General features: G+C 52.3%; 1 protein-coding gene across 4 annotated transcripts in view; it reads right to left on the reverse strand.

Moving 5' to 3' along the window:
* Nucleotides 1–1,208: 1,208 nt before the first annotated feature.
* FNIP1 (folliculin interacting protein 1) overlaps nucleotides 1,209–14,433 on the reverse strand; it is a 54,830-nt gene continuing 41,605 nt past the window's right edge. For all 4 annotated transcript variants that reach the window (XM_065734860.1, XM_065734856.1, XM_065734858.1 and 1 more), the window contains 8 exons: nucleotides 14,001–14,086; nucleotides 8,640–8,786; nucleotides 7,044–7,213; nucleotides 4,328–5,741; nucleotides 3,788–3,956; nucleotides 2,581–2,778; nucleotides 2,071–2,186; nucleotides 1,209–1,345 (listed from right to left, as the gene is read on the reverse strand). In XM_065734860.1, coding sequence (XP_065590932.1) covers nucleotides 1,267–1,345; nucleotides 2,071–2,186; nucleotides 2,581–2,778; nucleotides 3,788–3,956; nucleotides 4,328–5,741; nucleotides 7,044–7,213; nucleotides 8,640–8,786; nucleotides 14,001–14,086 — 2,379 coding nt within the window. In that variant the 3' untranslated portion in view covers nucleotides 1,209–1,266. The remainder of the gene's footprint in view (nucleotides 1,346–2,070; nucleotides 2,187–2,580; nucleotides 2,779–3,787; nucleotides 3,957–4,327; nucleotides 5,742–7,043; nucleotides 7,214–8,639; nucleotides 8,787–14,000; nucleotides 14,087–14,433) is intronic.

Here is a 14,433-nt window from a genome sequence, read left to right on the forward strand (position 1 = left end):
GAGAAATGCTGAGAATAAAATAAACAACATTTCCTGCTGGTAATTACACAAGTGAGTAGAAAAGGGATTAGAGCCATCTGCGTCGAGGGTACACTCCGTCCAAAAGTGATTTTGGTTTTTCTACGCTATGGTGGAATCAATGTTCCTTTTTTGTTGTAGAATGGTTTTAAAAAATATATCAATTAATTACCTGAGCAATTAAGGGTTAATAGTCTGTTCGCTTTCTCCCCAGCACTTTGGTAAAGGACTCCCAGCTCATTATTTCAAGAGCTGACTGACTGCTGTAGAAAGAATCGGAGCTGCAAGAACATGAGAGACCATCACAGACCGTACAAAAGTCAGAGGTAAAGCTGTGGAGCTCTGGGCCCTGTGGGGAAGCTGCAGCCAACGCTCTCTTTTGGTTGTTTTTTTTTCTTTCTTTTTTTAACATTTTGATTATGTTGTCAAAAAAAGCATTACTTAATATAAAGCAACACTGAAACATCATAAACATTTAATACTGGTTACAACATCCAGTCAAGAGAGGATGCCCTGCAGGTGCCCGGCGGCCCTTTCCTACCTCCCCCTCCCCATTCCCCACTCTGCCACCATTTCCTCTCCCCAGGAGAAAGATCATAAATAAATGTTGGAGCCGGGTGCCACCAATGAGCTTTTCACAAAACAGAACCACCCCCCGCCCCCTGTTCTTCCTCAGGGAAGCATCCAGAATCCGACCATAACTTGAAGAAGTAGCAGTTGTTTACAAATCATTGTGGGTGAAGGGCAGATGTGACACTGCCCCGATGGGGGCAGCTGCTGCCTTCGCTTCTTCAGTCTGCAACTGGCAATGCATCAAATATGTCTCACAGCAGCTCCTCCTTGGGCTCCCCAGGACTGATTGCAGTGAGCCATCGTGGCAGAGACTGATGCAAAACGCACATCTTCAGCTTCCACCAAAATCTTCTTTTTTTTTGTGGCTGAAAACTTGGGCTTACTCATTTTTCTGTTTTTCCTTTCTTTATCCTTTTTTTTTTATTATTATTATTATTATTTTTTCCTTTTTAAGAAGAAACCAAGTGGGAGAGGAAAAGCCTCCAATGGTTTGCATAACGTGCAGTCATACACCATAGAATCACCAAGGCTGGAAAGGGCCTCGGAGACCACGCAGTCCAACCACCCCAGGAGTGCTGCGGCACTTGGTTTGAAGGGAAAGCAGCCAGAACAAGTTGTCTTCCACTTGGTTTTCCAGGGGGGGAAAAAGGAAACATCTTTGCTCTCTCGGGTGTTTTAGAGCAGTATCTGGGCGACGTAGGGAGAGTGAGTGCTTGCTACAGCTGCCAGCAGAGGGAGGTCGCTGGATTCAATCCTGAAAGGAAGCAGAAGTGTCACCCTGAATGCAGAGCCAGGCTGAATGTGCGCTCACAACTGCGGTGCCTGCTCAAGGCACAGTGTTTGCACTCGGGCTGCAAGCGTGTACAGCTCAGAGGGGCACAGCACTGCTCAGGTGGTATGAAAGGCAGCAGTGCTTCTCTCCTGACACAGTGCTGGGTTACAAACTCCAGCCACCAGCCCGCTTTTAACAACCCCTCCGGCTGTGCCTGCTCAGGCTGACGGTGACAGCTCTGCACTGACAGCACTGCACACAGGGGCAGCAAACTGGGGACTGCACACAGGGGTAGGGAAACAGCAGATCCCCTCCTAACCTCTGAGAGCAGCTGGGGAGCCAGGCACGGGAGCAGAGCACCAGCCTCAGCCATGCCTGCAGCTACCAGGGGGGCCAGCTCCACACATGCCCCGTGTGTCTTCCTGCTCACCGTTCCCCACACAAAGACATTCCCAGCCTTCCTAGAAGCACCCCATACACAGCTGCTCGGCTGTGCCCCACGCACAGAGATGTGCCCTGTGTGGCACTGAGGGCATCTGCTGCCCGTAGGGAAAGTCAGCACGCAGGGCTCAGGTGCCCACACTGCACAGTGATGCTGGACCAACTAAGGCAGGAGAAGCAGTGCAGTGCTGACAAGCAGCAGCCCAGGAGAAGCCTGCAGCCATGGCTGATTTGTGCCACTGCTCCAACGCAGTCTGCGACCGTACCCCAGCACAACGCCCAGCTCCTTGACGTGAACTCTCATCTGGCCCTTGAGATATTCAGACAGCATCTTGCTTTTGAAATAGAGCTCCTGCAGCCGATCCTCCAGGTGCATGACACACTAGAAAGCAACGAGACATCGTGTGAGGGACAGGACAGTAGAGCTCCTGCAGCCAAACCACACTAAACCAGTCTAAAGCAGAACAGCACAGCTGTACTGCTCTCGTGTCATGCCTATACAAGTAATCAGTAAGATACCAGCAGTCACCAATTTAAGAGCAAGGCTCCTGCTTTTAAGTTTTCGATGCATTTTAAATCAGAATTAATGTGACAGCTGTATTGGTGGCAGAATGGTGTTTAAACAGACATCTTGAACAACTGCATCAGGAGATACACTGCTGTGCAAACCTGTGACTACAGAGAAGTGAACCAGGCAGGAGCTGGTGGCATCTTTAACCTGCGAAGTGAACGGATGTTTTAAAATCACTGCTGCCTCGACGTTCGTTCATACTTACAAAGTTTGGAGATAAATTATGCTTGTAAAGCTGAAGAGTGGAATGAAGCAGGTTAGAGACGAGACTGGAGACCAACACTTCTTTTCCCAGCTTGTTATCAATCACCCTCCTCTGGCTGCTGGCCACCTGCACCGTCCACTTGTCCGTGTCTGCAATAATGCAGACGGCTTCAGCGATCGGCTCGTCCAGAACAGGGTGCTGCCAACAGGAAACCAACAGCAGAGCTCTGAGCACAGCACAGCACGGCCTTCCCACAGAGCAGGGTGAGCACCGCAGCCCCTGCCTGCTCCAAGGCACGGGAACGTGCTCAGCACTGCTCTCCAGCTGAGCCAAAGTGGAAGGACAGCCATCATTAAACATTTTCTTCCACGTTTAGAGTGTGGCACCAGCTGGCGACTTTCTCTTTTGATGTTTGATATAAAGAGCTCTGGATAACGAATATAGGTCAGAACGAACACTCAGAAGTGTATTTTAAACCCTTAAAACTGGAAGCACCAACAACCCCCACGGGCTTTTCAACACCGCGTGTTGCCCGTGTGCTTCCAGGGGAGGGCCAGCAGAGGGAGCGAGCACCACGCGCGGGGCTCAGCAGCCCTCACCTCCACCCCACAGCCTCGGAGGTTTCTGAAGGAGCGCATCTGGAAGCCCAGAACTGCAGGGATGCACCTCCTCCCGAATAGGATCGTTAGGCTGGGAGCTGCGGGAGCCCCAGGCATCCTCTCAGGGACTGCTGCTCGCTGCAGCATCGTGCTGTCACCGCACGGGCAGCTGCTTTCCCACTCATCTCTGCACCACTAGAAGGGGGAATAGGAATCAACACACTCCCCAGCCACGTCCCTGGTCGCACAGGTAAGGGAATCTGTGCAGAAAAGATGCACGGCAACCTGAGTTCTGTCTGGCTCCGCATTATGAGTGCACCTTGCAGGCACACAAGCAGCAGCAGCAGCAGGCTGCAGTGTCTGCAAGGCTGGCTTCTCAGAGCCCCATCTTCCACACAGCTCTCAGGAGCCTCTGTTTTTGTGCTCCAGATCTGCAGGGAAATAACCATGTTTAATTGAGAGAGGAGAAGAAAATGATGACCTGAGACAGGTGAAAGCTGAAGAGAGCTGTGACAGTAAAAGCTTCCGCTTCCTGCAGATCTGTGGGTCTGAAAACATTTACCTTTCCCCACTGTGACGAATACATTTATCAAACATAGCTTAATTACCTGCACAGCATGAGACAGATCCGACACCAAGCAGTGCCTCAGCTTTTCGTCGCTTCCTATTCCTTGCAAAACGAAGTCGGGGACGTAAGATGAACAGTAGCCTCCGAGTAGGGATCTTCCAAAATTGGCAATACTGGGCTGGACGGAGTTCACTTCAACTAGCTTTGAGCTGCAAGAAAGGCATATCAGAGAGATGTGCAACAGAAAACACCCAATTCAGCTCACCAGGAGGCTGCAGCCTCGCATTTATCAGATCTACCTTTACTTCCATTCAAGTGCTTTCTTTAAAAGAATAAACAGTTTCAAGTCAGCTTTTGCAGTCAGCCCATTGTGGAAAAAAAAAGGATACGAGCCAAGATCACAATGCACAATTAATATTTTTTTCCAGACCACTGGTCTCTCCATATTCCTTTACAACCAGTGAGCTCCAGAGACACTTTTCCAACCGCCGATGCCAAGTTAGCCTACATCCCTCCAAACACGTGACACGAGAAGAGGCTGCATCTTTTCTGGGCTCACTTACAGCTGAATGCTACTCACCCAGGAAAAGGAATCTCATATTCTTCTGCCCAGTCTTCCTGCTCTCCTCCGTAGTAGTTACTGCTTGGTCTGGTTAGCTCGTGCCCCGTATCCTCGCTCTCGCTGTCACCCAGGGCGCTGTCTGAGCTCTCATTTCTTGGAATGTCCCAATCGATTCCCGGGGCCACCTTTTTCTCTGCGTTTTCTCTGTCCCCATGGGGGACACGAATAGAGATTTTCTCTCTTTGGTCCTGCTCAGCAAAGCAGTTTTTGTAGGTCTCCTGTCGAACGGAGTCCACGAATGTACAGAAGTCGCTAGGTGGTTTGCTCGTCTTCGTACACAGCTTTTGAGAAAACTCAAAACTGCCGTCGTGAGCGAGGCCTGCAGCAGCGTGCCCTGGGAGATCACCCACAGTCCGGGTCTCAACTGAGCTGCCATCCGTGAAACTGTCATCAAACAGACTCATGCTCTCAGCGCTGTACGCGTTTGGATTCCAGCTCTGATGCTCACTAGCAACTTGAGGAAAGGGTTCAGCTGTCCCGCAGTCTCTATTTTGGTCCTCAACAGTTTGTTTAGCTTCACAGTTCTGATCAGCAGACACTCCTTCCTCCGCCGCCGGCGGGCTGTGGTGCCTGGCAATTTGTTCCACGACGGCCTGGCTCCTGAGCTCGATGTCTGAATCCGGTGACATGGAGTCTCCGATGAGGAAAGTCACCTTTGTCTGAGCTTCGGCAGCACTGCAAGGAAACGCATCACGGAAGAGCTTATCTGGAGGCTTCTTCTCCACAGCAATTCCGGGGGTCCTCGTTGCACCGATGGCCTGGCTGCCCGACTCCAGCACGTCTTCGTCCCTCCACACGTCTGCTGTTGCTTCTGAACCAGACTCTGCCAACACACGTTTTTCTGGCAAAGATGACCCCGTGCTCTCCAGTTTGGTGTCCTGGCAGGTTCGTGGTGGATGGCCATCGGCAGCATCTTCCTGACCATCATCAGGAACAACAGTTCTGCTCTCATCTGAAGAAGTCTCCAGCTCCGCCTTCGGAGTGTTTTGTGCATCTTCTCTCTCCTGCTGTGAAACACCTTCGATGTTTTGTGCAACAGAAATCGGGCATTTGCAGTTTTTACAGCTACAGTTAGGAGCTCTCATTTCCTCAGACTCCTTTGGTAGCAAGTTACCCCTGTTCTTGTGCATTGTGACAAGCACATACTCTGATTCTTCCACTTCCCCTTTCTCCAGCGTGGTAGTTATAACAGTTCCAGGCATGACTATGGCTTCATCTTCCCCATTTTCTAACAGATGTGTCTCCTGAAGTTCCGAGCATCTGATGAAGTAAGTGAGGAAATAAAGCAGCCTCTGTACCAGATCGTGCCTTTTGCCAACCACAACTGTTTTTGCTAACCTCACAGGCGATCCAATAGCCCCGTACAGGTCACCTGGGATGGGAAACAAAAGACAATTATTTTGCACCTTTCAAATAAGCACTCCTTCTAACAGACAGCTGTTGTGGCCCTCTTTCAAAGGCAAAGCCCACAGCAGACAAATACCAAAGGAGAAGAGTGAGGTGATTGTTCTGTTTTCAGCACAGAAATTTCTGAGCTGTTATTCTGTTTCCAATACAGAAATTTCTAATGAAGCTGCTGGCACCCTAAGTGAGATGACACGCTGGACAGGGGGACATCTGATCTCACACATTAGGGAGCATCTGCACCACCTCAGTTCAGCCCCGAGCTCGGGACGCTGCTCTCCCAGGTTCCTTTATATAGTCACAGCAGAGAGGATGCACCTGCTCTGAATTACCCTGCATAGTCTGGAAACTGGGCTGAACTTTTACCTACCAAAAGAAAGCTGCAAGGGGACACAAACCTATGCCAAGAATGTAGGCAAAAAGCGCCAGTGGCAGGTGCACAGCTGAAGCCAACCTTCTCCTCCCTCCCCTTGAGGTCCCCTATGGGTCAGACAGGCCGCTCTGGTAGTTCAGAAGACCAGGCTCCAGACTCACCTGCATTACTCTGGAGGTATGAGGGCACTGTGTGAGTGCAGGGACAGGGGACGTGGGATCTGAGAGGTGTTGAAGGCCACTGTAACAACAGTGGACCCCTCGAGTCCCATCAGCTCTGCCATCAGAACCTGGCCATCCTGCCTGTGCTAGAACAGCGTAACCTCACAAAACTTTCCCTCCCCAGCCACGTGGAGGTTTGTGTGCAGAGCAGGACAGCCTGACCAGACAGCAAGAAGATCATCTCCTCTACTCAGCAATTAAAGACAACACAACTCAATCAACTAGGCTGTGAGACCTTACCCAGGGCTTTGCCAAGCCACGATTTGCTGTACTGTCACTCCTCTGCCCGCTGCACTCATCGTTGGCCATTTCTCATCAAAAGATGCTTTTTTTTTAAATGTGCTTTTTCTAGAATCAAGCTTATCGATAGCAGCATCCCAAATAAATCAAAATGGAGTTTCTTTAGAGACAGGACAAGAGAAGGAACAGAATCCTCCATCATCACCAGGGCAGGAGATCTGTCACAGATGACTTTTTGGCTGCCACTTTACAATTGATACTGCCTTAAGAAATTATAGCACATAAGAAAAAAAATACAGTGAATATCTCTGAGCCTGAAAGACACGCTTTTGAGTAGGAAAGACAAAACACTTCCAGCTTGGAGTGGGGGAAGCAACACACATCTGTAAGCAGTGCCCACTGTGCCCGTTGGCACGGATCAGAGACGGCCACGTACCGAGCTGTGCCCACAGGGGGTTGTACGGGTGAGTTTTGGCCAGCATGTCCACACTCTGTGAGGAATGCTTCTCCAGGAAGATGCGTATGGGTGGCTGGCCATTGGGCATGACCGTGGGGACCCAGGCCAGGTGGTTGGTCAGCACTGCTGTCAGTAGAGCTGGTAAAAACCTGAAAGCAAAGTGTACAGCAGCACGTCAGACAGACAGCACTCGCACGCTCTGCACGCGTCGTGGGTGGCTGACAAACAGCGGAGCTCATCCCTCAGCTCCTCTCCTCCCACACGTGCACAGCTCTTTTTTAGAACACACATTTAAAGTGAAATGAAGGATTTTGAACTTGTGGCACCTCAGCTCCTCTGTCTGGCAATTAGCAGACTTCCTATTTGGCCAACTCTGTGTCGTAAAACGTCTCCAAACCACCTGGTTCAGTTCACTTCTCTGTAAGAAGATGGCAGCCCTGTGCACCCCGTGGGACACGACTGCTCCAAGGAGCTATGGATGAGGAGGAAGGCAATGTTACTGCTGTCACAGCTGTTCATAGCTAGGTGCTGTGCTCTTTCACACAGCTGCTCCTTTCCAAAACTGCCTCTGACACGAAGTTCTTTAATAGCAACAATGAGGAAGGCTGCTCTGCCACAAAGGCCGTGTTCTTACAGTGGCTTTCACTAGCTGAGTAAGCAGGTAAGGCAGAAAAGCTTCCTGAGAAGTGCTCAGGGATTTCCTGCAGCGATGCAGTGCAGTTTCTGCCAGGGCTCTCCCAGTCCCCCCCCCAGGAGCAGTGCAGGAGCTCAGCCCGGGCTCTCCCCGCACCGACAGATGGAGCTGCTGGCTCTGCAGTGGCTCTGCAGCCTGGGGAGGGAGCCAAGCAAACCTCCCTGAGCCCCAGATAAGGCTGAGTATCTTCAACCATCAGCATCCCTATGGGTTACATTTAGCCCCATTTCCTGGGCAGGGAGAGCCAAAAGAGGAAAGCAGACTTAAAAACAGATTGCACAGACACAGACTTGCTTCTCCTCCAGCTTCCATCGGCGTAAACCTCACTACACTGAAAAGAAAACAAACAAGCCCAATGTAAATGAGAAGTACAGGGCCGAGAGTGACAGGGATTGGAAGAGACATTATCCCAAGAAAAAGCTTCCACTGCAGTGGGGAGCACATCTGAACCCCTCACGAACCCCTGCGGCTCCACCCTGACAGCACAGAGCTCCCCAGCTGGAGGACAGGAGAGGTGACAGAAGGACAGCTGGGCGGCGAGGAGCAGCGGTGCCATCCCTGCACACTGCTCAGTGCTGGGCTCCCAGCTCCAGCCCCGGCGGGCTCCAGGATTTCCAGCACAGCCCAATGCTTTACACACTTGTGAGCACCCCTCGCACACCCCCCCACGTGCTCCCTATGGATGTGTTTCCAACATTTCACCTGTACCAGGATTTAGGGGATCAGCACTTAACGAGATGCCGTCTCATCCCATTTCTGGTTCAAACCAAGGCATTTACGAATACTGTTTTGATTCTTTCCCACTCATTATGGTGAAGACTTAAAAACATGGATTCCTGGTGTGAAACACGTATGTGTTTAAGAACTGAAATCCACCGTACTGATTTTTTGCAGCGTTTTCCATCAGGAAGGTGAACTCCTTCATGAAGCGGTGGCACAGCTGGTTCTTCTCCGGAGTCCCTGACATCATGGTAAGCCAGACGGGCTCCCCGATCCTCGGCATGGTGTACAGGTTGCAAATAGTTGTTCTGGAAAAGAAACAAACATGGCAACGTTAAACAAAGCCAAGGAGGGCACAGATCCCCACTCCAATCGCTGAGCTGTGCTGCTCTTTCTCCCAGCAGCAGCCCCGTGGGTCCGGGTGTGCGTGGCCGAGCTCTGTGCCAGGAGTCAGCGCTGCCCTGAGCTGAATGGAGAGCAGGGAATGATTTTGTTGGGGTTATTTCCCCGCTTTCGCCGCAATTCATTCACAACTCGGAACCGCTCCACGGTCAGTTTGTCACCTGAGCAGATTCACGTGTACCTGATCTAGAGAAGTGCCCTGAGCTGCTCTTTGCTGTCCCCGTGTGCTCGCTAAGGAGGGACCGGGTTATGCTTTAACCTGAGTACAGCGTCGGAGCATCAGCCGCCCCACGGCTCCGAGGTTTGCGCACCCACCCGTGTCCTTCTGACCCTACACACAGCAGAGGTGCTCCCAGAACTGCAGTAGCACACCAGATCGTGACCCCTCCGACTGCTGCTGAGCTCAGACTCACAGAATCACTCAGGTTGGAAAAGACCTCAAAGATCATCGAGTCCAACCACGACCCAACCGTACTGCCCTAAGGAACCGCCCTCCTCTAAATCACGGCCCTGAGCACCACACAGAGCAGTTCTTAAACACATCGGAACCAACGCACGGTTTTGTTTTAACACAGTGCCTACACTGCGAACTGTCCTCATCACACTCAGCAATGAAACCAAGCAAGGAAACGAGCCATCAGCTCAGGTTTCTCCCCACCTCATGCACTGCTTTTTCCAGAAGCGGTGCCTTTGTTTCACGGGACAAAGATTTAAGTTACCCCAGCAATGCCCCCAAATGCCTCGGATGAACAGAGGCCTGCGTCGCTCTGAGACTCACAGCAGTCCCAGGGCTGCGGCAGCGGCCGAGCGCGTCAGGCAGGCACACACTGAGCTGCAGCTGCCAAATGTTCCGTGGTTTCACATTTAAAGTGAAACTGCACAGCAGAGCTGGCACCGGGACTACAGCAGGGAGGGAGCAGCAGGGGTCAGGGTGGGAGGCTGCTGGACTCCTCTGCCTTCGTTTGCCTTATAGGCCCCATCTGGAGTGCTGCATCCAGGCTTGGGCCCCGAGCAGAAGGACACGGAGCCGTGCCCACAGGAAGGCCACGAGGGGGCCCAGAGCTTGGAGCAGCAATCCCATGGGGACTGGGGGTGCTGGGCCTGGAGAAGGGGAGGCTCAGTGCGGCCTTTCTGCGGCCGTCCCGCTCTTGAGGGGAGCTTACAGCAGGAGAGCAGCTTGGCTCACAGCCCCCCCGGCCCCTTCCCACTGCCACTGCTCCGCAGGGACACGTGTGTGCAGGGGCACAGCGTGGCAGTGGGGTCGTGGGGAGGCAGCTCTGTGCTCACAGCACGGTGACCGGAGCAGAGGTGAAGGTGGCTCAAATAAAGGAGATCCCAAGTCTGGGAATTTCAAAGCTGGATGAGTTTCAAAGCCCAAACCAAGAATCAGAACCCCTCAGACGCAGCTGACCGGACATCAGTGTGACAACCTAAAATAAAGCTCGTTTCTCCTTCCCGTGCAAACTACCCAAGCCGAGCCTCCTGCAGCTAGCAGCTCGGCCTCTCTGAAAAACAGAAACGACTTCTAAACTAAACCCAACATATTAAAATATTTGTTTTCGTTGAAAAGATAGACCGGGTCTTGTGATTCGTTATTTACTATTCTGGTAACCCTGGCTGCATCTGCAGCCGATAGTGTTTCCTCAGAGACGGATCAGATCGCGCTGGCCGGCGGCCAGCAGGCATGTGACTGCAGCACGGGGAACCTCCACGCAGAGCCTGCACGGAGCAAGGGCAAGGACCCACTGCCTGCCAGCCCTGCGAGCAGCAGCAGAGCTCTCCTTCGTCTGCCGAGAAACCAAAACAAAAGCAAACGAAGGACCTGGAAGAGATGTTTTAAGAAAAGCGCTGCCTTCATGGTGGCATGGGACACAGCACTGCAGTCCCTGCTCTCGATGGGCTGCAGCGTGCTTTAAGTGGATGACATTTGGAAATCATAGACTGGGTGGGTTGGAAGGGATCTTAAAGCTCATCCAGCTCCAACACCACCAGCTGCCCCCCAGCTCGGGCTGCCCAGCACCCACCCATGGCCTTGGGCCCCTCCAGGGATGGGGCAGTGGTGCCAGTGCCTCGCTGCCCTTGGAGCTCATCTGACCTTAACCCCCTTCTTTTACTTTAAAGCTCTTCCCCATTGTCCTATTGCTATCAGACATACAAGAAGTCACTCTCCCTCCTGGTTATAAGCTCCCCTCATGCTCCAGGGAGGCCAAACTCAGCCTGGGTGGGAGCGAGGGGCTGGGTGCTCTGAGGCTGGGGGGCTGCTCACCTATGGGACCGGCAGCTGGAGGAGGAGGTGTCCTTGAGATGAGAGGTGGTGGCCTCAAGTTGTGCCAAGAGAGATTCAGGTTGGACATTTGGAGAAACTTAGTGGTTGGGCACTGGCACAGAGTGCCCAGGGAGTGTGGGAGTCAAGAGCCTGGAGGTGCTCAGAATGGTGGGGATGTGGCACTGGGGGTCAGTGGGCATGGTGGGGTGGGCTGGGGATGCTCTCGGTGATCCCAGAGGTCTTTTCCAACCTCGGCACCTCTGTGAGGCAGCATCCCTGCAGCACCCCTTCCCTGTCAGCAAGGCACTGCTGGCCCTGGTGCAGTGCTGGGAGCGTAATGACAAAGCTCAGCATCTTCCTGCACAGTGCTTCCAAAAAGAAATAACATCGGTGGTTTGTAAAACCACGTCGCTTTGCTCCCTGCCCTCGTTCCCTCCTCCCACAGTGCAGGAGTGGGGTTTCCCCATGCAGGGGGTAAAACCCACTGCTGCTCACAGCACTGTAAGCTGCTTAAAAACTGCTGGCATAAAGCAGGATGGAATCGGGCTGCCAGGAAGGGGCAGGAGGTGTTCCCCTGGGCCTGCACACGCTGCTCCCTCAGCACTGCTGTGTGCCATGCAGGTACCCAGCAGCTGCACAACCAGCGCTGCGTCGGCCCCGGGGACCGAGGGAGCTGAAGTGTTTATGCAAGTACAGTGGCTTATTTCATAAGTCATGTGTCTGCACATCTGACATCCACGGAGAGTTTTAAGCCTTTAAGTCAAGTGTCCGTAGCCAAATCCATCACCACTTCGGAACACAAAAAACTGCTGCAAAATGAGTAAGGGCACAAGGGCAGCCTGGAGCTGGGCACCACAAAGCGCCCACAAATGAGTTAAAACAGCACAGGATTACACTTCAGAAACGGCAGCCCACTGAAGTCAGCACCCTTCCTCCCTCCAGCAGAATTTGCTTAAGAGGGGAGAAATCAGCGCGAGGTTCAGCGAAGGACTCGGGCTCCTGACTGCCCCGTGACTCCAGTGGGGAAGCAGGCGCCCAAGGAGATAACAGCAGCCTAAATGGGTTTGCTGAAGCTGTGCCAAAACATCTTTGCATCCTGTCCTCGGTGCTTAAAGATCCCTTTCTTTCCCCTTATTGCACAGACATGGCACTGCTGCACGCTGCAGCCCCCGCACAGCCCTGCGAGGACCCCACAGCCTGGGATGGCTCCCAAAGCCAACACACTGCCCAGGCCTGCTGCCCAGGGAAACTCGGTTATCCGACATTAAACTGCATTTAATTCACCTCGTTACGCTATCGAAGAGTAATATTTATATCACCATGGAAACCTCTGCATCAAACTGGTCGTTCCACACGGGCTTACGCAACCAGCGGGTCATGTGCACGATCATCCTACAATGGCTGGGGCGAGGAGTGCCAGCCCAGGGGACGTGACTGCCCTGCCCTGCCCTGCCCTGCCTGGCTGCAGGCTGCCAGGGGAGCTGCCAGCACCATGGCACGGCCCCACTGCACTGCCCAGCCCGAGCAACGAGCCGTGGGGCAGCCGGGTGGGCCTGCAGGCTCAGCCCTCCCGTGCCCAGCTCCGGGTATGTGCCCCTCCTGTCACTCTGAGACTGTTTAACTTGGAAGGAAACTGAGGATGTGCAAAGTCCACCAAGCTGGGGGGGAAACGCTTTGGGGGAAGTTTTGTGGAAAGCAGCTGGGGGATGCTGTTATTGGGAATGGGAACACGAAGAAACTGCTCAGGGAGAGGAGGGGGAGGGCAGGCAGAGCAGAGCAGAGCAGAGGGAAGCCGGTGCTGCTTGGAGTTGCTGAACTCGTCTCATCCCTCTGGGCAGAATCTGAGGCTCACAAAGGTTTCGTGCACCCTCTGCTCCGCTCTTGGCACGCCTCACCCCATCCACGTGCTCTGCCGCTCCTCCTGTCCCGGCCCAACCCATCCCCTGAGCTTCCCTGGGGGAGGGTACAAACAAATCAAAACTGTACCCTGCGCCTTTCCCCTGAAACTGCACCCAGCCCAGTATGAGCTGCAGAGAAACGAGCGAGCCCTCAGGATCCTTCCTGCTGGGTATCATACCTCCAACATCACAGCCCTCTGGTTTTAACATCAGCACACTGCCTGCTGTCATGTCCTTAAAAAGGAGCTCTCTGCTGGCTGTGAAAGGAAGCACCCTGCCACTCCCAGTGAGAGGGGATGAATCACTTGAAACAGATGGATTTCATTTTCTTTCCCTCCCCATTCCTCAAAGTATGGAAGGGACACACAGTTAAATGCCAGGGATGTGCTGAGCTGCATTACTACGTACATGAACTGCTGAGAGAGGCTCTCTGCAGTACTGACAGCAAGAGAGGGCAGAAGCATAATTTTCTGAGTGAAGCAGAAAGATCTCCTTCCAGTAACTGGTTATCTGAAACTCATTCAGAGAGCAGAATTCAGAGCGGGGTGAAGGTCCTGCTTTGCTCACACATCAAGGAAATACCAATCAAAGGAGCCCAAAGTGGGCTGCCAATGCTCACCCCTCCATGGGTCTCAAGACAAGAGGTTGCTGGGAGCAAATTATCACCTAAAGCACAGAAATCCCTTCTGCTCTGCTCAGACTGAGCCCCTGTGGATATGCACCCTTGGCAAAAGCAAAAACCACAAACAGAACAGAATGGCTGCTATCTCCAGGGCCTCTATGGAAGCTCCAAAGGAGGCGTCAGACGTTATATGCTACGTCTCTGGAAGAGAAAACATTTCCTTTTGAGATAACAGCTCCAAAGTCTGGAAAATCCTGCACTAAGGAAGAGGACCTTCAAGACTGCTTCAGAGCTTTTGAAGAAATAGCCACAAAAGATATGAGAAACTGCTCACCTGAATTCATTGAGGGCATCAACGATTCTGTTATACGCCAAACTCCGCTGACTGGCATCAGCTGATCTACGACTCATTTTCATAGCCTTGAAAACAATCATTAAACAGATAAGGAACAGCAGACATAGCTACAGAAGCACAGAAAACAAAGTCATGTGTTTGACTTTATCTGTCCTGCAACTAGTCATGCAAATCATTTCTTTAAGTGATAAAATGATGGTACAGGCACCAGCTTTCCTATCTGAGAGAAGATAGGTGAGGCACACGCCTTTGCAGCCTCATTCTCCTGTGCTTTTCAGCATTAAAGGCATTAAAAGGGGTCAAAGTTTTTACTGCAGTGGCAAAGTAACCACAAAGTATTTCCTAGAGGAGAGATTTGAAGCAAATCTAACCACATATTTGAGAGTTTCCTACGTATCAGAATCAGGGGCTT

Source organism: Cyrtonyx montezumae, unplaced genomic scaffold (genome assembly GCF_038088225.1).
Source record: "Cyrtonyx montezumae isolate F1298 unplaced genomic scaffold, pur_monq_1.0 scaffold_18, whole genome shotgun sequence".
Lineage (NCBI taxonomy): Eukaryota > Metazoa > Chordata > Aves > Galliformes > Odontophoridae > Cyrtonyx > Cyrtonyx montezumae.